Consider the following 27,129-nt stretch of genomic DNA (forward strand, 5'->3'; position numbering starts at 1 on the left):
ACCATCGAGGCTAGGAAGAAACTGCATCAACTAACGAGCAAAATAACCAGTTAATATCATAATGGCAGGATCAAGTTCACACATAACAATATTAACCTTAAATGTAAATGGACTAAATGCTCCAATTAAAAGACACAGACTGGCAAACTGGATCAAGAGTCAAGACCCATCAGTCTGCTGTATTCAGGAGACCCATCTCACATGCAGAGACATACATAGGCTCAAAATAAAGGGATGGAGGAAGATCTACCAAGCAAATGGAGAACAAAAAAAGCAGGGGTTGCAATCCTAGTCTCTGATAAAACAGACTTTAAACCATCAAAGATCAAAAGAGACAAAGAAGGCCATTACATAATGGTAAAGGGATCAATTCAACAGGAAGAGCTAACTCTCCTAAATATATATGCACCCAATACAGGAGCACCCAGATTCATAAAGCAAGTCCTTAGAGACTTACAAAGAGACTTAGACTCCCATACAGTAATAATGGGAGACTTCAACACTCCACTGTCAACATTAGACAGATCAACGAGACAGAAAGTTAACAAGGATATCCAGGAATTGAACTCAGCTCTGCACCAAGCGGACCTAATAGACATCTATAGAACTCTCCACCCCAAATCAACAGAATATACATTCTTCTCAGCACCACATTGCACTTATTCCAAAATTGACCACATAATTGGAAGTAAAGACTCCTCAGCAAATGTAAAAGAACAGAAATTATAACAAACTGTCTCTTAGACCACAGTGCAATCAAACTAGAACTCAGGACTAAGAAACTCAATCAAAACCGCTCAACTACATGGAAACTGAACAACCTGCTCCTGAATGACTACTGGGTACACAACGAAGTGAAAGCAGAAATAAAGATGTTCTTTGAAATCAATGAGAACAAAGATACAACATACCAGAATCTCTGGGACACATTTAAAGCAGTGTGTAGAGGGAAATTTATAGCACTAAATGCCCACAAGAGAAAGCAGGAAAGATCTAAAATTGACACTCTAACATCACAATTAAAAGAACTAGAGAGGCAAGAGCAAACAGATTCAAAAGCTAGCAGAAGGCAAGAAATGACTAAGATCAGAGCAGAACTGAAGGAGATAGAGACACAAAAAACCCTCCAAAAAATCAATGAATCCAGGAGTTGGTTTTTTGAAAAGATCAACAAAATTGACAGACCGCTAGCAAGACTAATAAAGAAGAAAAGAGAGAGGAATCCAATAGACGCAATAAAAAATGATAAAGGGGATATCACCACCGACCCCACAGAAATACAAACTACCATCAGAGAATACTATAAACACCTCTACGCAAATCAACTAGAAAATCTAGAAGAAATGGATAATTTCCTGGACACTTACACTCTTCCAAGACTAAACCAGGAAGAAGTTGAATCCCTGAATAGACCAAGAGCAGGCTCTGAAATTGAGGCAACAATCAATAGCCTACCCACCAAAAAAAGTCCAGGACCAGATGGATTCACAGCTGAATTCTACCAGAGGTACAAGGAGGAGCTGGTACCATTCCTTCTGAAACTATTCCAATCAATAGAAAAAGAGATTTTTATGAGGCCTAACTCATTTTATGAGGCCAACATCATCCTGATACCAAAGCCTGGCAGAGACACAACAAAAAAGAGAATTTTAGACCAATATTCCTGATAAACATCGATGCAAAAATCCTCAATAAAATACTGGCAAACCGGATTCAGCAGCACATCAAAAAGCTTATCCACCATGATCAAGTGGGCTTCATCCCTGGGATGCAAGGCTGGTTCAAAATTCACGCAGAAAAGGCTTTTGACAAAATTCAACAGCCCTTCATGCTAAAAACACTCAATAAATTCGGTATTGGCCGGGCGCGGTGGCTCAAGCCTGTAATCCCAGCACTTTGGGAGGCCGAGGTGGGCGGTTCACAAGGTCAGGAGATCGAGACCATCCTGGCTAACATGGTGAAACCTCGTCTCTACTAAAAATACAAAAAACTAGCCGGGCGCGTTGGCGGGCGCCTGTAGTCCCAGCTACTCGGGAGGCTGAGGCAGGAGAATGGCATGAACCCGGGAGGTGGAGCTTGCAGTGAGCTGAGATCCGGCCACTGCACTCCAGCCTGGGTGACAGAGCGAGACTCCGTCTCAAAAAAAATAAAAAATAAAAAATAAATTCGGTATTGATGGAACGTACCTCAAAATAATAAGAGCTATTTATGACAAACCCACAGCCAATATCATACTGAATGGGCAAAAACTGGAAAAATTCCCTTTGAAAACTGGCACAAGACAGGGATGCCCTCTCTCACCACTCCTATTCAACATAGTGTTGGAAGTTCTGGCTAGGGCAATCAGGCAAGAGAAAGAAATCAAGGGTATCCAGTTAGGAAAAGAAGAAGTCAAATTGTCCCTGTTTGCAGATGACATGATTGTATATTTAGAAAACCCCATTGTCTCAGCCCAAAATCTCCTTAAGCTGATAAGCAACTTCAGTAAAGTCTCAGGATACAAAATTAATGTGCAAAAATCACAAGCATTCTTATACACCAGTAACAGACAGAGACCCAAATCATGAATGAACTTCCATTCACAATTGCTTCAAAGAGAATAAAATACCTAGGAATCCAACTTACAAGGGATGTAAAGGACCTCTTCAAGGAGAACTACAAACCACTGCTCAGTGAAATAAAAAAGGACACAAACAAATGGAAGAACATACCATGCTCATGGATAGGAAGAATCAATATCGTGAAAATGGCCATATTGCCCAAGGTTATTTATAGATTCAATGCCATCCCCATTAAGCTACCAATGAGTTTCTTCACAGAATTGGAAAAAACGGCTTTAAAGTTCATATGGAACCAAAAAAGAGCCCACATTGCCAAGACAATCCTAAGTCAAAAGAACAAAGCTGGAGGCGTCACGCTACCTGACTTCAAACTATACTACAAGTCTACAGTAACCAAAACAGCATGGTACTGGTACCAAAACAGAGATATAGACCAATGGAACAGAACAGAGTCCTCAGAAATAATACCACACATCTACAGCCATCTGATCTTTGACAAACCTGAGAGAAACAAGAAATGGGGAAAGGATTCCCTATTTAATAAATGGTGCTGGGAAAATTGGCTAGCCATAAGTAGAAAGCTGAAACTGGATCCTTTCCTTACTCCTTATACGAAGATTAATTCAAGATGGATTAGAGACTTAAACGTTAGACCTAATACCATAAAAACCCTAGAAGAAAATCTAGCTAGTACCATTCAGGACATAGGCATGGGCAAGGACTTCATGTCTAAAACACCAAAAGCAACGGCAGCAAAAGCCAAAATTGACAAATGGGATCTAATTAAACTAAAGAGCTTCTGCACAGCAAAAGAAACTACCATCAGAGTGAACAGGCAACCTACAGAATGGGAGAAAATTTTTGCAATCTACTCATCTGACAAAGGGCTAATATCCAGAATCTACAAAGAACTCCAACAAATATACAAGAAAAAAACAAACAACCCCATCAAAAAGTGGGCAAAGGATATGAACAGACATTTCTCAAAAGAAGACATTCATACAGCCAACAGACACATGAAAAAATGCTCCTCATCACTCGCCATCAGAGAAATGCAAATCAAAAACACAATGAGATACCATCTCACACCAGTTAGAACGGCAATCATTAAAAAATCAGGAAACAACAGGTGTTGGAGAGGATGTGGAGAAATAGGAACACTTTTACACTGTTGGTGGGATTGTAAACTAGTTCAACCATTATGGAAAACAGTATGGCAATTCCTCAAGGATCTAGAACTAGATGTACCATATGACCCAGCCATCCCACTACTGGGTATATACCCAAAGGATTATAAATTATTCTACTACAAAGACACATGCACACGTATGTTTATTGCGGCACTATTCACAATAGCCAAGACTTAGAATCAACCCAAATGTCCATCTGTGACAGACTGGATTAAGAAAATGTGGCACATATACACCATGGAATACTATGCAGCCATAAAAAAGGATGAGTTTGCGTCCTTTGTAGGGACATGGATGCAGCTGGAAACCATCATTCTTAGCAAACTATCACAAGAAGAGAAAACCAAACACCGCATGTTCTCACTCATAGGTGGGAACTGAACAATGAGATCACTTGGACTTGGGAAGGGGAACATCACACACTGGGGCCTATCATGGGGAGGGGGGATGGGGGAGGGGAGAGGGATTGCATTGGGGAGTTATACATGATATAAATGATGAATTGATGGGTGCTGACGAGTTGATGGGTGCAGCACACCAACATGGCACAAGTATACATATGTAACAAACCTGCACGTTATGCACATGTACCCTAGAACTTGAAGTATAATAAAAATAAATAAAAAAATATTCTACTATAAAGACACATGCACATGCATGTTTACTGCAACACTAGTTACAATAACAAAGACATGGAACTAACCCAAATGCCCATCAATGACAGACTGAATAAAGAAAATGTGGTACATATATGCCATGGAATACTATGCAGCCATCAAAAGGAATGAGATCATGTCCTCTGCAAGAACATGAATGAAGCTGGAAGCCAGCATCCTCAGCAAACTAACACAGGAATAGAAAACCAAGCATTGCATATTCTCACTCATAAGTGGGAGCTAAACAAGAAGAGCACATGGACACAGAGGCAAAACTACACACACCAGAGCCTGTTGAGGGGTGAATGGTGAGGAGACAGAACTTAAGAGGATGGGTGACTAGATGCACCAAATCACCATGGCACACATACCTACATAACAAACCTGCATATTCTGCACGTGTATCCCCCTGCTTTTTTAGAGGAAAGAGTAAACAAATGTTACTCATCACATAAACCAAAACTAAAGATAAAAACCACAGGATTATTTCAATAGATGCTAAAAAAGCCTTCAATATAATTTACTATCCTTCATGTTCAAACCCTCAACAAACTAGGCACTGAAGGCACATACTTCAAAATAATGAGTCATCTTTGACAAACTTACAGCCAACATACTAAATGGACACAAGTGGGAAGCATTCCTCCTTGAAAACTGGCACAAGACAAGGATGCCTTCCCTCAAAACTCCTATTCGACATAGAATTGGTACAGTCTCAGCAGAAAACCTCTCTAAACTGATAAGCAACTTCAGCAAAGTTTCAGGATACTAAATCAGTAGCATCGCTGTACATCAACATCCAAGCCAAAAGTCAAATCAAAAACATAATGCCATTCACAATTGCCACATACACACACATAAATATCTAGGAATACAGCTAACTAGGAATGTGAAAGATCTCTATGACAAGATGACCAAACACTGCTTAAAGAAGGGAGAGATGACACAAACTAATGAAAAACCATTTTAGGCTCATGGATAGAAAAGATTAATATCATTAAAATGTCAAAACTACCCAAAGAAATTTACTGACAATGCTATTCCTAACAAATTACCAAAAACATTATTAACAGAACTAAAAATTAACTTATATGGAACTAAAATGAGCCCGAATAGCCAAGGCAATTTTAAGCAAAAAGGAGAAAGCTGGAAGCATTACATTACCCCTCTTCAAACTACACTAAAGGGCTACAGTAATCAAAGCAGCATAATACTGATACAAAAAGAGATGCATACAAAAATGCAACAGAATAGAGAGCCCAGAAATAATGCCACACACCTCCAACTATCTGATCTTTGACAAAGCTGCCAAGAGGAACGTGGGAAGAATTCCCTATTTAATAAATGGTGCTGGAATAAGCTGGGAGCGGTGGCTCATATCTGTAATCCCAGCATTTTGGGAGGCTGAGGTGGGTGGATCACTTGAGGTAAGAAGGTCGATACCAGCCTGGCCCACGTGGTGAAACCCTGCCTCTACTAAAAATACAAAAATTAGCTGGGTGTGGTGGCACATGCCTGTAATTCTAGCACTTTGGGAGTCCAAGGCAGGTGGACCACTTGAGGTCAGGAGTTCCAAGCCAGCCTGCCCAATACAGGAAAACTTCATCTCTACTGAGAATACAAGAATTAGCAGGGCGTGGTGGTGCATGTCTGTAGTTCCAGCTGCTCAAGAGGCTGAGGCATGAGAATTGCTTGAACCCATGAGGCAGAGGTTGCAGTGAGTCAAGATCATGCCACTGAACTCCAGCCTGGGTCACAGAGTGAGACTCTGCCTCAAAAGAAAAAAATAGTCATTAACAGATACTGGCAAGGTTGAAGACAAAAGGGAATGCTTATACACTGTTGGTGGGAGTGTAAATTGGTTCAATCATTGTGAAAAGCAGTGTGGCGATTCCTCACAGAACTAAAAACAGAATTACCATTGGACCCAGCAACCTCTTAATTGGGTATATACTCAAATAAATATAAATTATTCTACCATAAAGTCACATCCACATGTATATTCATTTCAGCACTGTTCACAATAACAAAGACATGGAATAAACCTAAATGCCTATCAGTGGTAGCCTAGATTGAAAAAAATATGGTATGGTCAGACAACAGAGCTCATTCTTGTAATCCCAGCACTTTGGGAGACTGAGGCAGGTGGATTACCTTAGCTCAAGAGTTCAAGATGAGCCTGGGCAGCGTGGCAAAACCCCATTTCTACAAAAAATAAAAAAAATTAGTCGGACGTGGTAGTGTGTGCCTGTCGTCCCAGTTACTTAACGGGCTGAGGTAGGAAGACCCCTTGAGGCTTGGAGGTTGAGGCTGAAGTGAGCCACGACTGCACCACTGCACTTCAGCCTGTGTGACACAGTGAGACACTGTCTTCAAAAAAAAATAAAGAAAAGATTTAATAAAAACAAAATATGGTACATAAACATCATGGAAGACTATATGGCCATAAAACAAACAACACCAAGATTAAGATCTCTGCAGCAACAGGGATGGCGCTGGAGACCATTAGCCTTAGAAAACTAATGCAGAAACACAAAACCAAATCCATGTTATCATTTGTAAGGAAGAGCTAAATAACAGGAACACACGGACACAAAGGAGGAACAGTCACAGAGGCCTAGTTGAGGATGGAGGAGGAAAGGACAAAGAGGATCTGAAAAAATACCTCTTTGCTGCTAGGCTTAGTACCTCAGTGACCAAATCACCTACTCCAAACCCCCATGACACAATTTTACCCATAAACAACCCTGCACATGTACACATGTCGAAAAAGAAAACCCATGGGTGGGGAAGAATGCAATGTAACTGGATTGTTTGTTCTGCAGATAGTGGCCCAGGTGGGGCTGTACTCTGATTTACTTCTGGGTCCATGCAGGCAAATGAGATTAAGAACAGGTGGGCCGGGCGCGGTGGCTCAAGCCTGTAATCCCAGCACTTTGGGAGGCCGAGACGGGCGGATCACGAGGTCAGGAGATCGAGACCATCCTGGCTAACACGGTGAAACCCCGTCTCTACTAAAAATACAAAAAACTAGCTGGGCGAGGTGGCGGGCGCCTGTAGTCCCAGCTGCTCGGGAGGCTGAGGCAGGAGAATGGCGTGAACCCGGGAGGCGGAGCTTGCAGTGAGCTGAGATCCGGCCACTGCACTCCAGTCCAGGCGACAGAGCGAGACACCGCCTCAAAAAAAAAAAAAAAAAAAGAACAGGTGGTCCAGGACCCTAGGCTGGTGGAGAAAACAGGTTGCTGCTGCAGATTCACTGTCTGGGGGTTGGGATATGCCAGGAGACTTGTAGACACTTTTGTGGGTTTTGGGCAAGAAATACTAGGATCCACAATGCTGTGGTGAAATTCCCAGGGTGATGACTAGTCCTGGGAGGGGTGTGGACATGTCAATGTCTAGAGGGTATGTTTGTGAGTGGGTCGGAATCCTGTGGTGACAGCTGTGGGAAAAGGGGTTCTGTCATCAGAGTTCCTTTCCTCTAAGTTTTCATCCTCTCTTACCCTAGGAGGAGACCTGGAATCACACGACAATGAAAGGCTCTGTTCTCCTTTACACAAAGGAGAGGTCTCCGTGATATCTTTCTACTAGCACCAAATCTGTAGTTTGCTGAACACCAAGCAATTCTCTAGCACCAATTCAATGTCTAACATTTGAATTCTGACACCACGCAGAGTCAGCAAAGACCCTGATTCAGGGCTTAGTCTCATAACATTGCCCTCATTGCAGTTGCCAGTCACAAACCCCATAGGCCCATCTATGCTTCTGAGCTACTGTTTAAAAACTGAGGACTCCTGTGACCTTCCTCAAGTTTAATAATTTGATGGAACTACTCACAGAACTCAGCAGAATACTGGAGTTATGTTTACCAATTCTAAAAGATACAACTCAGGAAAAACCAAATAGAACAAATGTATGGAACAAAAAGAAGAGGTGGGGAAAGATGAAACATATCGATAACCCTGGTAAATAGCTGTGACTAATAAAATTTTTCATCCTTTGTGTTCTCCAGGAACAGCTTATGGAAACACTCTTCCATTATGAATTACATGGTGCTCTCTTTTCTTTTTTATCGCATAGCCAGACACAGACTCTGTCAATGATATATTGAACTAGAGCAACTCGAATTTGAATAGGGGCTGAGTAAAATATGGCTGCAACCCACCAGGCTGCATTCCCAGATGGTTAGGCATTCTAAGTCACAAGATGAGTTAGGAGGTCAGCACAAGATACAGGTCATAAACAGCTAGCTGATAATATAGCTTGCAGTAAAGAAGTGGGATAAAACCCAGCAAAACCAAGATGGTGATGAGTGTCCTCTGGTCATCCTCACTGCTACACTCCCACCCGTGCCACAACAGTTTACAAATGCCATGGCAACATCAGGAAGTTACACCATAATGGTCTAAACAGGAGAGGCGTAAATATTTCACCCCTTGCTTACCATAAAATTAAGAAATAACCATAAAAATGGGCAACCAGCCTATGGAGAAAGCCATTCTCTTATTTCTTCACTTTCTTAATAAATTTACAGGCTGGGTGCAGTGGTTCACACCAGTAATCTCAGCAATTTGGGAGGCTGAGATGGGTGGATCACCTGAGGTAGGGAGTTCAAGACCAGCCTGACCAACATGGAGAAACCCCGTCTCTACTAAAAATACAAAATTAGCTGGGCATGGTGGCCCATGCCTGTAATGCTAGCTACTCGGGAGGCTGAGGCAGGAGAATCGCTTGAACCTGGGAGGCAGAGGTTGCAGTGAGCCGAGATCGCGCCATTGCACTCCGGCCTAGGCAACAAGAACAAAACTCCTTCTCAAAAATAAATAAATTTGCTTTCACTTTACTCTATAGACTCACCCTGAATTCTTTCTTAAGATCCAAGAACCCTCTCTTGGGGTATGGGTCAGGACTTCTTTCCGGTAACATTTTTCTGGCAACCACAAAGGGACTATATTGAAGAGACCTCTGACCCAAAGGAAAACCACCTATGCCCACTAATGGCTGACACTGAGTGAGTAGGGTACATACAGCTGGGTAAAGGATGGGATTGGGTTAGGGGCCCGACTTAGGGGAGTTACAGTCTCTCCTAAAGCAGAGTGGGTCAAAGACACCTCTTAATAAAAAGCAAGGATGCTTGACTGAACTTGGATTCGAGGCCCAACTTAGGAAGGTTATAGTCCTTCCTAAGATTTAGGTTAGACACCACTCTCAGTAAAGTCCCTCTCAGCTAAGAACTGGTTTGGTACTATGGGATGTTAATTGCAATTCTTTTATGATTAAGCTGTCTTGTACTCTTTGCTGGTAGCTATAGGTGACAGAATGAGGCATCTACAGGACCACGGAACATGGGGAGCTTTTTCCTCTCCAAAAGGGACAACTTGAGAGCTGACAGGACTGCTGGAAAGATCCTTTTCCTACCGACAAGCAGCCACCTGAGCTTTTCATTGCCACTGCAGCTGGTGGGTCTTTCTCCAGCCTCCCTGAGCTCTCTGCCTTCCGTACTCTGCCACAGGCAATGCTTTTTTCTCTCCTTTCCCTTTATTATCTTTTCTGTTACTCAGGATGACTGTCTTGCCCAGAGGCCACAAGCTGAAACTCCTGATTGGAGGCTGAATTAATGATAATTGGGCCCAACTGGGGGCAAGTTTGAGGCCTGCCAGTTTGTTATTGATTGCCAAGTAGAGAGGTAATCAATGTCAAAAAATATGTGTTTTGTCACACATATTTTGCTCTGGCCAAAATGAAAAAAGATAACTTTCCTTTGTGTTGTGGCTTGGCCCCCAGTGCTGTGGGGCAGCCAGCCATGTCACTAGGGCCACTCAGGGAAAAGGAACCCAGAAGCTTGGCATGCTGGCAGAAGGGTACAAATTTCTTACCAAACAGAATTCTGGCCTCTCTCTATATATGCAAACTCATTGAATGAATGGAAAAAAAATCACTGTTTATCTCCTCTGTAAAGTTTTAATTGGAAAATGCATTTGTGATACTAGTCTTAAGATATAACAAATCTGTTGTACTTTGTGTTATAAATGTCTTTCTGTATTGTTCTGTCATTAAGAGGGGGTACCTCAGGATAGAAAGCTGGCCTAGGACCTCATAGGTTCAAGATGGCCCAGCAAGCTGGTCGGTCATGTTCTTGGAAGACTAACCTTGTAACCATGTGACAGTACTTTCTCTTGGTCTCCACCATCACAATGATGGCCCAGGTTCAGGGTTCAATTTCCAGCTTAGGGAATGAGTACTTTCTTGTTTGATATTTTGGTGACCTTTAATCATTTTTTGATTCTCTTCCCCTCTAGGAACCGTGTTAAGTTTTCCTTTCTCAGAACACCTGTGAGGTTGCTTTTGGTAAAGTTCAAAAGCCAGAGATATTGGCCGTTTCACCTGACTAAAGTCTGGTAATAAGAAATTTAAAAGCGCACTATGCTTAAAAGTCAGCCTTAATTTAAAACAGATATTCAAGCTCTAACAGCCTGTGTGTAGGGGGAGCGTGGCAAGATGGGATGGCTGAGGGGGTTGTGGGGAGTGTTGGAACTGTTGAGCATCCTAATTATATTGTGGGTTACACAAACCTAGAGATATGTTAGAATTCATAGAACTGCACACCCCCCAAAAGTCCTTTTTACTGCATAATATGGTATGTAATAATTGGATAAGAAATATACTTTTGAGGATGGCTAATAGCAGTTATGGGGAAATAGCTCTTCACATTTGAATCAGAGAAACATACCCTTGACCACATAAAAAGTATGGGGATGTCCCCACACCCAACTGAGAAATAAGATTTCCATGGGAATGAACTGATTGTTTTTTGGATCCATTTAAAAATGGATCTGATTTTAAAATGGAACCCTTAGTTTTTTTGGAGGATCTGTTTTGCCTTCCAGCTGCCTTACTTTTTAGGCTGTAAGAACTACATGTTTTCCTGGTCCTGGGATCTACCCTGAAGCTAGTAATTCAATTAAGAAACTGACAAAGGAAAACCCTTACAACTACTGAATCTTTTGTCTGTATATTTCTGTGTTGTGTGTGTGATATAAAAGAGCTCTGATTAATTGGTTTTAAAACAATAAGAGCTTAAATCAAATATTTTGTCAGAAAAGTAAAAAGTGTAATGCCTTTTAGCAGATGTGACAAATAATCTTTTGGGAATTAAACAGTTTTAAAGATTATTGGAAAAATAAAATGTCTTCAAAATATAAACATTTGATCAAAATTATACAGGTCAGATATTAGGTTTACCAACTACTTGAAGGTCACAAACTGCTTCTTTGACTTTTAAAAATTGTTCAATTTTCCTATCTTGAAGCCATTAGCTTCTAAATAAGGCCTGGGGACATATGGAATTAGTCATGTCCCCTTACTATACAAAGAAGGTTATAAAGAAAAAAGGTGTTATATAAAGAAAAAAGGTTTTATATTTAAAAAAAAATCTTGTATAGCAAATTCTTTTCCTAAAATAAAATGACTGGTTATTTAAAAAGAGGGATGTTTATGACAAATTAGAAAGTCCAAACATATTGTAGATAGTCTGTATAAGAAATGAAAGTATTCATGAAAGGGATTTTATACAAGAAATGTTATACAATTTAAAGGTGATTAGACTTTCTGAATACTTCATAAAATGCCACTAAGGCTCTTACTGTACAATTTGCCAGCTTTACAGCTAGGTAGGGCCTGGGGCACATGGAATCAGCTATACCCTCTAACTATTAACACACTGGAAAGAGTCAGACCTTATCTACACTTGTGCCTGGGTCCTAGACTCAACACCTAGTACATAACTAAAATCCCACTTACCACGGTTTTCACCATAGGTAAAAGTTACTAAGAATTAACATTGTAACATGGAATTTTGACTACTATAAAACAGTTTTACATGCAAGGTATGCAAAGAAAATGAAATGTGTTTTTGATAAAAGTTTATAAAAAATAGAAATGTAGATTTGTCTAGATTAAAAGGTTGTTTTAAATTAGAATAAACCTGAAAGTTTTAACCAATTGTGGATAATTTTTGAACATTTAATTGTGAAAGAGATTCTGTGAGCACACTGACTAAAGTTACAGGGGTATTATCCAGTTTTAATATATATTGAACACTGTGATAAAAATGACAAGTTTCTCTTAAAGCTATGATCAACTCTTTAACAACAAAAAATGTGTAGTTATAAAAGTTTTATGAGAATAATACCTTATGGTCAAACATTAAAACTGGATAAATTTGTCTAAAGATTCATTAAGGCCAGGCACAGTGGCTCACATTTGTAATCCCAGCACTTTGGGAAGCCGAGGCAGGTGGATCACGAGGTCAGGAGTTCAAGATCAGCCTGGCCAAGATGGTGAAACTCCCGTTTCTACTAAAAACACAAAAATTAGCCAGGCACAGTGGCAGGCACCTGTAATCCCAGCTACTCAGGAGACTCAGGCAGGAAAATCACTTGACCTGGGTGGCAGAGGTCCAGTGAGCCGGGATCAAGCCATTGGGTTTGACATCACTAATACACAAATATAATGGTGAAATTTGGATCATTTAGTAAAAAATCATACAGGAAACACTGTCAAATGTGAAATCATGTTTTACTCTTTTTGGACTATATTTGTATAAATATGCTATTAGTATGTGTTTCAAAATTATACGGCTGGGCAACATGGCTGATGTTTGTAATCCCAGCACTTTGGGATGCCAAGATGAGCAGATAGCTTGAGGTCAAGAGTTCAAGACCAGTCTGGTCAAGTTGGTGAAACCCCCGTCTCTACTAAAAATACAAAAATTACCAGGCATAGTAGCATGCACCTGTAGTCTCAGTTGCTCAGGAGGCTGAGGCAGGACAATCGCTGGAACCCAGGAGGCAGAGGTTGAAGTGAGCCAAGATCGCACCACCGCACTCCAGCCTGAGCAAAAGAGTGAGACTCCGTCTCAAAAAAAAAAAAAAAAAAAGGGAAATCGCTATAATTCTAATATGACTAAGTGTATGTTATTAATAATTACACTTTGGGAGGCTGAGGCGAGCAGGTCACCTGAGGTCAGGAGTTCAAGACCAGCCTGTTCAACATGGTGAAACCCGTCTCTATTAAAAATACAAAACTTAGCTGGGCATGATAGCAGGTGCCTGTAATCTTAGCTAGTTGTGAGGCTGAGGCGGGAGAATCACTTGAACCCGGGAGGCGGAGATTGCAGTGAGCCAAGATTGCGCCACCATACTCCAGCCTAGGAGACAGAGCAAGACTCAATCTCAAAAAATAATAACAATAATAATTACAATTGTTACCTAAAATCATTGTATGCCACAGAGCTAACCAAATTTCCTTGTCAATTACTTTCTTTTTTTTCCTGTAACTGCCCTAAGACTTTGCCATCCAGACAAACATCTTGTGTCGATCCTTTTCAAAAGATGATTTGTAGTCAACTATAAGACACTGACAGAGGTTCTTAAATGCAAATTTCTGATAACATTAGAAATTTGACATTAGAATAGAGGAAGTTCTTTCTTTTTTTTTTTTTTTGAGATGGAGTCTCACTCTGTCGCCCATACTAAAAGTACAAAAATTAGCCGAGCGTAGAGGCATGCCTGTAATCCCAGCTACTCAGGAGGCTGAGGCAGAAGAATCACTTGAACCCGGGAAGCGGAGGTTGCAGTGAGCCAAGATGGTACCATTGCACTCCAGCCTGGGTGACAGAACTAGATGCAGTGTCAAAAAGAAAAAAAAAAAAAAAGAAAGAAAGAAAGAAAGAAAAGCAAAAGTATCTATTTCTTTCTTCCAGACAATAAATATACTACTTTATTAATTCCATTTAAAATTATGTCGTAAACAGTCATATGGGAGCACTTCTAGACAGTACCAAGTTTCATCTCATAATATTCAGCATGAAACTCAAAAATCAATAGAGCAGGATTTGAACACAGATATTCGCTGTCACAAATTTACCCTGAAAAAAAAAGAAACTGATGTTTTAATGAATCTATGTAACTCACCAATTATCCACATTTTCTTGTGGAAATGTATTCATTTTCTACACATCTGAGAAAATTCCTAAACTCACTCTGGGAAAGATAAAGGTAAATGAGAATTTTTAACAAATTTTTAACAAATGAAATATATGATTAGATATTTTTTTCGGAAACCCACCTCTTTTATGTCCTTTGTAAATATTTTTCTACCTTTCAAGCCCTACTAATATAATGCAATTTACAGCTAAAAAACTGAGGTCAAAATAAGTGACAAATCTCTTTGTGGTGACAAACCCAGGTAGTGGCAGTGCTGATTAAATAATAGATGTGTCTGACTCATGCTTCAGGTCAGGTCATTCAATCACGGGAGAGACTCTTTCAGCCACTCCTGCTCACTTATGTGCTCAAGAACCACCCATTCAGGAGACACTGCAGTATGCCTCAGTGACTGCCCCAGGTGCATTTTACTTTGCAAGCTCTTACACCATCTCACTGGGGTTAGTTCTGTTGTTGTTGTTTGTCTTTTAGAATACTTTTCAGTAACAAAATTTTCACTTTTTTTCCCAGTATTTTTCCTTAACTATATTTATTTCACTATTTTTCTGTCCCCTTAGATAATCCAGGGAGCAGAAATTATTTTTGCGTTTTCCCCTCAATACCAGCACCTGATTGGCTGACCAGCAATGTGCCTCCAAGAAATGAAAGCTGAGTTTGGTGAGGACAATTTTAATGTCTCAAGGGGTTACCTTTTCAAAATAAGAGTGCACCAGAAGATTCCTCTCAGCCCCAGGGCATCCACTTGCTCCCTTGAAAGGACACATTCCATACCTCAGGTCATCCTACGGGAGAAAATAAACCAGAAGCTGACATTCACTAGGCACTTTAGCTGACAGAACCATGGTGGATATCTTGGTTTATCCCCAGATAGTACTGAAACCCAGGACCAGGAAAAAACTAAAGGGTGGCTGAGGACCCCTTTAAATCAGGGGAAGAAATCAGTACCTAGAGGGTGCCCACTGTTAGAAGCCAACTCGTAGTCAACCTGTCACTGAATCCTGGCATCCTGTCTGCACTGGGACACATCACCCCACAGATTTTTCCAAACCAAAACCTTAACCCAAAACACTCTGATCTCTGTGCCTAGAGAAGATAAAAGGAAAAGAGACACAGAGATTTTCTACAATACAGTGTCAGAGGATTAGTCTCTGTTTCCTTTTCATGGGAAATATTTACAAACGGATAACAAATCTTAGAAGCACCATTTAATGCTTTGTCAAAAACAATTAAAATATGGTATAAACAAGTACACCAAAGGACAAATAGGTGATAATGCGAATTAGGGAGGAAAAGTTGGCATTTAGGAACACCAGAAGAAGTTGGAAATTTAATATCTTACGGCAAGCCAGCGTGAGGCTGGAGAAATGGGGGATAGGGGTTAGATTTAAGACCCTGCTTGGGACACAGGTGAAAAATGCAGCAGAAAATCAGTTCCCCGTGGAGTGTGAAAATAATTAAGTGACAGGCAATTAGACTGAGGTGTCTCTAGTCCCTGGGTTCCTACTTAAAAAAAAAAAAAAAAATCTAACTCAGATGCATTTTTTTTAATTACTACATTCAGAGAAAATGTAGGCTTAAACAAATATAAACTGCTAATTAACCTCTGATTACACAACCAGGAAATCTTCACCGATATTGTACAAATTAAGAACCTACGTTACTGTACCTACCAATTACTAAATTTAGTTTTCTTCATAATGCATTTTATAAATGACTTTCCTTCAAGCCTCTCCCATAGACAACAAACTACAAACCATAACTGGGAGCTCTACGATTCTTGAATCACTGTTTGATTAAATTATTTAAGCCAGGCGCGGTGGCTCACGCCAGTAATCCCACCACTTTAGGAGGCCAAGGCGGGCAGATCACGAGGTCAGGAGTTCAGACCAGCCTGGCCAACGAGGTGAAACCCCGTCTCTACTAAAAATAGAAAAAAAATTAGCCGGGCCCGGTGACAGGCGCCTGTCATCCCAGCTACTCGGGAGGCTGAGCCAGGAGAATCGCCAGAACCCGGCAGGCGGAGGCTGCAGTGAGCCCAGATCCGCCACTGAACCCTAGCCTGGGCGACAGAGCCAGACTCCGTCTCAAAAAAAAAAAAAAAAAACTTTTAATATTTTTGCAGTGACTCCCACACATTTTTAATAAGAGAAAAGAGGAACTGGGAAAGCCACGGACCAAAGCTCTTCCCATTCATGAACCCGCACCCCGAGTCAGGATTCTCCCCTGATGACCCTCCCGTGGTCCCTGCACAATCTGAGAGACGCGGCGCTGCGGGTGCAGAGCTGCCCAGAGAGGGCCCCAGGCCAGAGCACAGTCACTAGGGCAGAGAAGAGACAAGATGCCTGGGGTCCCGGCTGTCAGCGCAGCCGCCATCTTATAGCTGAAGGGCACTGAGGCAAGCTGGGCAAGGAGAATTCGGGAGGCAGATTGTGGAGCTGACTGCGGAGAGGCCTGAGTTCTGCCACAGCTACTTCCCACCAGTTTCAAACAGCCCCTTCCCCTTCTCTCGGGAGGTCGTACTAGGCACTCTCACCATTTCTAGGCTTCCAGGGGGTCCTGGCGTCTTAGCGATGGATCTCCCAATCAGAAGACACAGACCAGTGAGGACGAAACCTGGAGCTCCGGCAACAGCAAGAGACAAAGGCCCCGCCAAACCCGGAAGCCGTCCAGTCCGCTCCAGCTGCATGCCTGATTGGACGGTTTCCAGCGCAGCGTCCCTGGTTGGATAATGCTTAAATCCCCGCCCCGTCAGGCTTTGAGTGACAGAAGATGTGATCAGATGCTGGACTGAATGAAGAAAGAGTGACAGCCTAGGCTGTCCCCACTTCTGATAGGGCTTCCTCTCTGAGCTGAGCCAGGCCCATGCCAGAGAGTATTTGCCTTTAAACTTGTGTATAAGGTCATATGAATAAATAAATAATACATTATAAAGCTATACACAAATGAAAAGAATATAATGACAATTATTTTAAATTTTCAGCTTTTATGACCTTCCTGGCTTCTGGCCCGGCCCTTTGAGCAGGCAGCCTGAGATTGTAGAAAAGAGAAAATCATCTAAAATGAATGATTTTCATTTTAGAAAAATTTCATTTTAGAAAATGAAATTCTAAAATTTAGAAAAAATTCAGAAATTCTAAAATTTCATTTTAGAAAATCCACAGCCACATGCAGATTTTAAATTTTCTAGTAGCCAAACTTTAAAAAGAAACAAGTTGAACTGATTGTTAACAATGTAATTAACCCATTATATTCAAAATATTATCATTTTAATGTGTGAGAAATATGTAATTATTGATGAAGTATATAAATATATGGAACTAAATCTTTGAAACTGACTTTGTATTTTACCTTTCTAGCATATCGCATTTCAGACCAGGCACATTATAGGAACCCAGTAGCCACACATGGACCATAGCTGTCACACTGAAGTGCAGCTCTGATGTCAGCGGTGTGAAGGGCCTGAACATCTCTTGTCTGCCAGAGTGAAAGAAGAGACTCTCCCTACAAACATCTCTCTTTGGTTCTGAGGGTGGACCAGATAGTGCCCACAGAAAGAGTTGAGGGCAGCAGGAATAAAATAGCCACAGGTAAACAACTGCTGGCCACCTGTTGCCCGCCTTTCTTTTAGAGACCAGATAGTGAACAAAGGATGATGGTGCCACAGGAGAAAAAAAAAACTATGTCTTCAGTTCTGTTCACACACTTGAACTCCAATATTTAGAGATGGAGAAAACAGATTAAAAGCAAACGTATTTTGCTATTTGGTCTTGGCCCTAATGGTCAGACTGTGTTTATCTGTTTTCTCCTGTCGTGTGGGGGACTATGTGAGTCTAAGCACCAATCACATGCATACATGTCTACAAGTATTTCTGCATTACCCAAAATTCTCTTACAAAACATCCAACTTTAAATCAGGGGAAGAAATCAGTACCTAGAAGGTGCCCACTGTTAGAAGCCAACTCGTAGTCAACCTGTCACTGAATCCTGCCATCCTGTCTGCACTGGGTACATGTATTAGTTAGCTATTGCAGCATAACAAACCATCCAAAACTTATTAGTTTATAATTCAAATGATCAGCCATTTAGGCCAAGCCGAGTGGGGCCATTCTTCTAGTCTCAGCTGAGCTCCTTCAGACATGTATCATCACTGCTCGTTGACTAGACAGCTGTGCCTCTGGGGGTGAGCTTCTGCTTCTGCGTCTGTCAACAGGGGCATCTTGCTTCTCCTCCCCGTGGTATCTTATTTTCCAGCTGGCTAATATGGGCATTATACATGGAGATGGCAGCATTCTAAAAGAAAAACAGAAGCAGTCAATACCATTTGAGCGTAGGCCCCAAACTGGCCCACTGTCTTGTTCACAGATTTCTATTGGCCTGAGCAAATAAGGCCAGCCAGATATAGGGTTTTGAAAACAGATTCCAGATCTTGATGGGAACAACTATAAAAGCACCTGGCTATGGGCATAGATACAAGAGGGATGAAAAAATATCATTTTGCAATCAGTATCATTCTACCTTTTTTGCATATGTGGTATATAGAACTCTTCCACATCAAGAAACTTGTGCAAAGACCTACAGCTACTAAGTGGCTGGGCTGAGACTCAGCATCAACTTTATCTGACTCCAAAGCCCATGCACCTCCACAGATCACACTACTCAAGTAGTTGCCCTTCCCTAGACCCTTGAAATTCTGGAGAGTGACACTTCCATAGAAGAAGTCAGATTCCTTTTAGATTTGTGCTCAGAGAGTACTTTTTTATCATTGGGAATAGTCCTCACAAGAAATTGCAGAAGCACACGGTGGATCACACCTGTATTTTTAGCACTTTGGGAGGCTGAGATGGGAGATTTATGTGAGCTCAGGAGTTCCAATGCAGCCTGAGCAACATACTAAGATTCTATTTCCATGACAAAAATGAAGAAATCAGCCACCAATGGTGGCGTATGCCTATAGTCCCAGCTACTTAGGTGGCACAGGAAGGAGGATTGCTTAAGCCTGGAATGTCAAGGTTGCAGTGAGCTGTAAGTAGTTACACCACTGCAGTCAAGACTGGGTGACAGAGTGAGACCCAGTCTCAAAAAAAAAAAAAAAAGAAAAAAATTGGAGAAGCATTTTGAAAAGACATCAAATAATTTGGGGAAATAGCTGAGGGATGAGTTTAGAAAATCGCAGCGCAACGGCACATTATTTACTTTTCATCATAGAAAATATTTGAAATTCATTAAAAGAAAAAATCTTTAGAGAAATTAATTTTTTAAATTTATTTTTTATTTTTGAGACGGAGTCTCGCTCTGTCACCCAGGCTGGAGTGCAACAGTGCGATCTCAGCTCACTGCTACCTCCACCTCCCCAGTTCAAGCAATTCTCCTGCCTCAGCCTCCTGAGTACCTGAATTACAGGCATGCGCCACCACAACCAGCTAATTTTTGTATTTTTAGTAGAGACGGGGTTTTACCATGTTGGTCAGGCTGCTCTCAAATTCCTGACTTCGTGATCTGCCTGCCTCGTCCTCCCCAAGTGCTGGGATTACAGGCGTGAGCAACAGAGTTCAGTTGAGCATGGAATGATTTGCAAACTGGGTAGCCTGTGGATCCAGGGTAGGTGCAGACAGACTCTAGCACAACCACCTGATGAAAACAGATTTATAGACAGCAAAAGCAAAGTGACACACGGAAAATGTAAGTGAGGTACAGAAACAGCCAGATTGATTACAGGTTGGGATTTACCTTATTTAATCACAATTTAAACACCTGATGTTCTTTTATTGGCAAAAGCACAGTGGTTGGTACAATAATGGGTTACAGTCCATTTATATAACCAGTTAGGTTTCAGTTTACTATGTACGAAAAACCTAGTGACCGGAGTTAAACAGGAAAGGGGGCTTGAGAGATCTTAATTTAACAATTTCTCCCTTTTGGTCATGTTCTCAATTTTGAGAGATAGACCAAAACTTTAGACATTGATATACTCTGTCACCATCAAAAGTGTACTTACTTAGTCTCAAATCCCATTGTGAAATAGCAGAACTGTGGGTTTCAAAAGTGGAAACAAGGACTTCACGTTATTTGTTTTTTAGGGTTACAGTAGAGGGGACCATCTTGTATTGAAATCTGCTGTTTCCAAAACAAAAATAAAATCTGGCCTGTTTTAAGATCTACCTATTTATTTAAATTTTTAATTTGATTATTTCACATTTAACGTGAATGACTCCATTTACTTTGATTTGGTCTGTTTGGGTCTAGTGCACAAGGTCAGTCCAGAATAATGGCCTCTAATACTTTTGTTTAAAAAATTTCCCCCTTATGGTTAAGTTCTCAAATAGGTCAGAGTGTGAGTAAAACTCAGGGTCTTAGTGTCTCTCTCAGTTTCCATTATTGTTGGTTTTTGTTTTTATCAGGTCTTCATGGGTTATGGTGTCCTCATGGTCACTTATGTATTTGACTTCTTGTGGTTCCAATTAAAGAGAGTTCATTTGATATTCTAGAGATAACTGCATGCAAACTTCAATAACTTCTGAGAGAATACAGTGCAGTAGGGAGATACTATTTTGACTATCTGGGGGATAATATCAAAAGTTTCAAGTATGCTTTTCAGCCAGGGTCCCATGAACCCACCAACTAAAATTAAATAGATCAAATAATTAGCTACATAAATGGTCTCCTCATACATAATTTTAAGGTGTATAATATTCAGTATGAGTAAAGATGACTGTTGCTTAACAATGTAATTTTACTTTGTGCCACTAAATGGTGTACACTTAAGACTGGTTAAAATGGTAATTTGTACAGACAGTCATTATTTCTATTTACATAAAATATACCTTAAAATTAGAAAATTATATTTGTCAGATGTGCCTTAACACATATAAAAACATTTTTAAAATCAGAGATTAACAAACACTGATTACAGTGTAATGAAATTGGAAACATTGTGCACTGTGAGCAGGAGTGTCAAATGGTACAGACCACACGAAAAATAGCACAGCACTTCCTTCAAAGTAAATTAAAGTTAAATTATTTTGACCAGGAGCCGTGGCTCACCCCTGTAATCCCAGCGCTTTGGGAGGCTGAGGCAGGCTGATCACCTGAGGTCAAGAGTTTGAGACCAGCCTGACCAACATGACAAAACCCTGTCTCTACTAACATACAAAAATTAGCCGGGCATGGCTGCAGGCACATGTAATCCCAGCTACTTGGGAGGCTGAGGCAGGAGAATCACTTGAATCCAGGAGGCAGAGGTTGCAGTGAGCCAAGATCGTGCCACTGCACTCCAGCCTGGGTGACAGAGCAACTCTGTCTCAATAAAAAAAGAAAAAGAAAAAATTTAAAGTTAAATTGTCTTATAATCTAGCAGTGTCTCTTACAGATGCGTACCCTAAATGATTGAAATGTCTTGTCTGGAAGAGATAATTAATACGCCCATGTTATACTGATAACAGGATTATTTACATTACCCAAAGACAAAAGCAACCCATTTATCCACTGATGAATATAAAAGGATACACAAAATGTCAAAAATACATACAGCAAAATACAATTTATCCTCAAAAATATAAAAATTCTGGCAAATGCTTCAACATAGATGAATCTTTTTTTTATTTTTTATTTATTTATTTTTGAGATGGAGTCTTGCTCTGTCACCAGGCTGGAGTGCAATGGCAAGATCTCGGGTCACTGCAACCTCTGCCTCCCGTGTTCAAGCGATTCTCCCGCCTCAGCCTCCCGAGTGGCTGGTGCTACAGGCGTGTGCCACCACGTCCGGCTAATTTTTTGTATTTTAGTAGAGATGGGGTTTTACCATGTTGGCCCAGGATGGTCTCAATCTTCTGATCTCATGATCCACCCGCCTCAGCCTCCTAAAGTGCCGGGATTACAGGCATGAGCCACCGAGCCCGGCCCATATTATTTCAAGTGAAATAAACCAGCACACATGCAAAACACTCTCTGATTCCATTTATAGAGTAGTCAAATGCATAAAGAAAGCAGAATGGTGTTCACCAAGGACTGGGGAAAGGGGCAATGAGAAGCTTTTGATTAATAGCTTCCACTAATCAAAATTAATTAATAGTACAGCATTTTACTTTTGCAAGATAGGAAAGATCCTAGAGATAGATGGTATCACATCTATCTAGGTAGGTATAATGGTTTTACAACATTAATATGATCAACATCACTTAAAAATAAATAAAATGTGCATTTTGACACAATTTTTAAAAGTAAAACTGTCAATTTTAGGTATAGCAATAGACAAAAAATACAGGTCCAAAAATAAAAAGTGATAAAATATATCATGTTATAAAAATCAAATCAGTTAATAAATGCTGCATTTAAAAATATATCTGTAATAAAAGAGTTATTTATACAGCAAAAATGACCGTATAAAAACACCAAAATAAAGCCTGAGAACTTTATGTAAATAATTGGGAAGACCTTGGTAAGTATAAAATAAATCCTAAGAGGCAATTAGGAATGTTACATTCAAATGTGTTATTTATTTCAGAATGGTTAGAGTTTTGCTCTTGTTGCCCAGGCTGGAATGCAATGGCACAATCTCGGCTCATTGCAACCTCCTGCTTCTGGGTTCAAGCCATTATCCTGCCTCAGCCTCCTGAGTAGCTGTGATTACAGGCATCCACTACCATGCCTGGCTAATTTTTGTATTTTTGTATTTTTTTTGGTGGAGATGGTATGTCACCATGTTGGTCAGGCTGGTCTCGAACTCCTGACCTCAGGTGATCCACCCGCCTTGGCCTCCCAAAGTACTGGGGTTACAAATGTGAGCCATCTTGCCCGGCCAAGTTTTATACTTTTGAGGGTGTTAATTTAAAAAGAACTTCAAAGCTGACAATAATTAAAGAAAATTGAAGGAGGTCCCAAGTTATGTAGAGCCAACACTACTAATTAAATCTTTCTGGGAAATGGCAAAACCCTAGTGCCCTGAATGAGATTGTGATAATTACAGGAAGAAGATCCTGAGGAGGCTCACCTGAGAGTGAAGAACTGAGTCCAGAAACATGGGGCTTTCTAAGTAACAGGTTTTCGAGAATGTATCCGTAAGGGCCACTAAATCTGATTTTTCTTGGTCCTCTTTGTTGTCTAAGAAGAAAGGCAAGGGTGTGGGTTTTCAAGAATGTGTCAGTAAGGGCCACTAAATCCGACCTTCCTCGGTCCTCTTTGTAGTCTAGGAGGAAAGCTAGTGTTTCTGCTGCTGCTTCGGTGGGGAGTGAAACTATTCCGAACAGCAGGGTCCAGGGACCGTTGTGGGTTCTTGGGCAGGAAAAAAAAAAAAAAAAAAAAACGCGGGTGTTTTTTTCTTTTGGATGGGAAACACTCAGGCATCAACAGGCTCACCCTTGAAATGCATCATAAGCCATTGGGACCAATTTGACCCGCAAACCCTGAAAAAGAGGTGGCTCATTTTTTTTCTGCGTTACGGCTTGACCCCAATATTTTCTCTCTGATGGGGAAAAATGGCCACCTAAGGGAAGTATAAATTACAATACTATCCTGCAGCTTGACCTTTCCTGTAAGAGGGAAGGCAAATGGAGTGAAATATCTTATGTCCAAGCTTTCTCTTCATTGAAGGAGAATCCACAACTATGCAAAACTTGCAGTCTACATCCCATAGGAGAACCTCTCAGCTTACCTCCATATCCTAGCCTTCCTACAGCTCCCCTTCCTATTAATGATGAGCCTCCTCTAATCTCCCTGACCTAGATGGAAACAAGCAAAAATCTCCAAGGGACCACAAAACCTGCCCCGGGCTATCAATTATGTCCCCTTCAAGCTGTAGGGGGAGGGGAATTTGGCCCAACCCAGGTAAATGTCCCCTTCTCCCTCTCTGATTTAAAGCAGATTAGGCTAGACCTGGGGAAGTTTTCAGATGTTCCTGATAGGAATATAGATGTCCTACAGGGTCTAAGGTAAACCTTCGACCTCACTTGTAGCAATGTCATACTATTGTTAGATCAAACCCTAGCCTTTAATGAAAAGAATGCAGCTTTAGCTGCAGCCCGAGAGTTTGGAGATACCTGGTATCTTAGACAAGTAAATGATAGAATGACAGTTGAAGAAAGGGACAAATTCCCTACTGGTCAGCAAGCCATCCCCAGTATGGCTCCCCACTGGGACCTTGACTCAGATCATGGGGACTGGAGTCGTAAACATCTGTTGACCTGTGTTCTAGAAGGACTAAAGAGAATGAGGAAAAAGCCCATGAATTATTCAATGATGTCCACCATAACTCAGGGAAAGGAAGAAAATCCTTGTGCCTTCCTTGAGCGGCTATGGGAGACCTTACAGAAATATAGTCCCCTGTCACTCAACTCCCTCGAGGGTCAATGGATCCTCAAAGATAAGTTTACTACCCAGTCAGCCACAGATATCAGGAAAAAGCTCCAAAACCCAGCCCTAGGCCCTGAACAATATTTCGAGGCATTATTAAACCTGGAAACCTTGATGTTCTATAATAGGGACCAAAAGGAACAGGCTGAAAGGAGAAGTGAGATAAGAGAAAGACCACAGTCTTAGTCACGGCCCTCAGACAGACAAACTTTGGTGGTTCAGAGAGGACAGAAAATGGAGCAGGCCAATCATCTGGTAGGGCTTGTTATCAGTGTGGTTTGCAAGGACACTTTAGAAAAGATTGTCCAATGAGAAACAAGCCGGCCCCTCGCCCATGTCCACTATGCCAAGGCAATCACTGAAAGGCACACTGCCCCAGAGGATGAAGGTTCTCTGGGTCAGAAGCCCCCACCAGATGATCCAACAACAGGACTGAAGGTGCCTGGGGCAAGCCCCAGCTCATGTCGTCACCCTCATTGAGCAGCGGGTAAGTTTAACCACTGGGGGCCAGGAAATTGACTTCCTCCTGGACACTGGTGCAGCCTTCTCAGTGTTAATCTCCTGCTCTGTATGGCTGTCCTCAAGGTTCATTACCTTCTGAGGAATCCTGGGACAGCCTGTAACCAGGTATTTCTCCCACCTCCTCAGTTGTAATTGGGAGACTTTGCTCTTTTCACATGCCTTTCTTGTTATGCCTGAAAGTCCCACACCCTTATTAGGGAGGGACGCATTAGCCAAAGCTGGAGCTACTATCTATATGAATATGGGGAACAAGTTACCCATTTATTGTCCCCTACTTGAGGAGGGAATCAACCCTGAAGTCTGGGCATTGGAAGGACAATTCATAAGGGCAAAAAAGGCCTGCCTGGCTCAAATCAGGCTAAAAGGCTCCACTACTTTTCCTTATTGAAGGCAATATCCCTTAAGGCCTGAAGCTCATAAAGGATTACAGGATACTGTCAGACAAATGATGCATCCACTCAGAATGCACGTGTATGGCCTGAGCTGGAATCTAAACTTTGAAGTCTCAGACCCTGGAAGTTGGGTTTGTGTTAACTATTCAGAGTCCAGGAGGGGAAAGAATCCTGGAATAGGGGTTTTGGGGGATGTTTCATAATTTCTCCTATTGCTATGGGGCATTTGTGGGTGAGATGTGGAGAAGGTGGTGGTGGAGACACTGGAGGTTTGGGAGCATTGGGTCACACCCAGACCTGCAAGACAAGCTGTGTCCAGAGTTGGTTCCTGCTGGTGGGTTCATGGTCTTGCAAAAATGAAAAAAAAGCACAAAACTATATATTTTTCATACTATTCAGTCAAGTTTATGACAAAGACATTTCAAACATTGTTATCCTTTTATAAAATTAATATATATATTTATAATATATGTAAAATATATATTTAATTATATACAAAATTATATGTTAAAATATATAATTATATATATAATTATATATTTTAGATATAATATTTATATATATTTTGTCTTGCTCTGTGGCCCAGACTGGAGTGCACTGGCATGATCTTGGCTCACTGCAACCTCCACCTCCCGGGTTCAAGCGATTCTCCTGCCTCAGCCTCCCGAGTAGCTGGGACTACAGGAGCCCGCCACCTCGCCCGGCTAGTTTTTTGTGTTTTTAGTAGAGATGGGGTTTCACCATATTGGTCAGGCTGGTCTTGAACTCCTGACCTCAGGTGATGCACGTGTCTTGGCCTCCCAAAGTGCTGGGATTACAGGTGTGAGCCACCATGCCCGGCCCTAAAAATAGATATTTTTTTAATTTGACAGACACAATGTGTATTCTGTAAAACACGACATTTTGGAGTACATATACATTGTCAAATGCTTAACTCGAGGTAATTAATGCTTTACCTCACATAGCTAACATTTTTGTGGTGAGAGCACATAACATTGTCATCACTTTTCAAAAATACAAATACACTACTATAATCACCATGTTGTACAAAAATATCTTGAACTTATTCCTCTACATAACTATAATTATGTATAAATTGACAACAGACATCTTTCCAAACCTCCCTTGTTTCTGAATACCTTGGCATCTGGTGGTCACCATTTTACTTTCTACTTTGATGAGATTAAGTTATTTAGAATCCATGTGTAAGTGAAGTCATGAAATATTCATTTTTCTGTGCCTGGCTTATTTCAACTAATATAATGCCCTCTAGATTAATCCATGTGATTGAAAATAATACAATTTTTTTAGATGAATAGTATTCCATTATGTATATCTACCACATTGTCTTTATTTACTCATTAGATGCTGAATGCTTTATTTTTATATTAACCCCTTGTCACATGTATGATTTGCACATATTTTCTGCCATTTTTTAGTTGCCTCACCTTGTTGATTGT

General features: G+C 41.0%; 1 protein-coding gene across 1 annotated transcript in view; it reads right to left on the reverse strand.

Annotated features, from left to right (window-relative positions):
- The window catches only part of LOC117093722 (zinc finger protein 100-like), a 346,302-nt gene that overhangs the window by 240,154 nt on the left and 79,019 nt on the right, over positions 1 to 27,129 (reverse strand). The window contains 2 exon segments of the mRNA XM_033229241.1: positions 15,101 to 15,193; positions 16,945 to 16,981. Of these exon segments, the coding sequence (XP_033085132.1) occupies positions 15,101 to 15,193; positions 16,945 to 16,947 (96 nt within the window). The 5' untranslated portion in view covers positions 16,948 to 16,981.

This window comes from Trachypithecus francoisi, unplaced genomic scaffold (genome assembly GCF_009764315.1).
Source record: "Trachypithecus francoisi isolate TF-2019V2 unplaced genomic scaffold, Tfra_2.0 Lachesis_group12, whole genome shotgun sequence".
NCBI classification, from domain to species: domain Eukaryota; kingdom Metazoa; phylum Chordata; class Mammalia; order Primates; family Cercopithecidae; genus Trachypithecus; species Trachypithecus francoisi.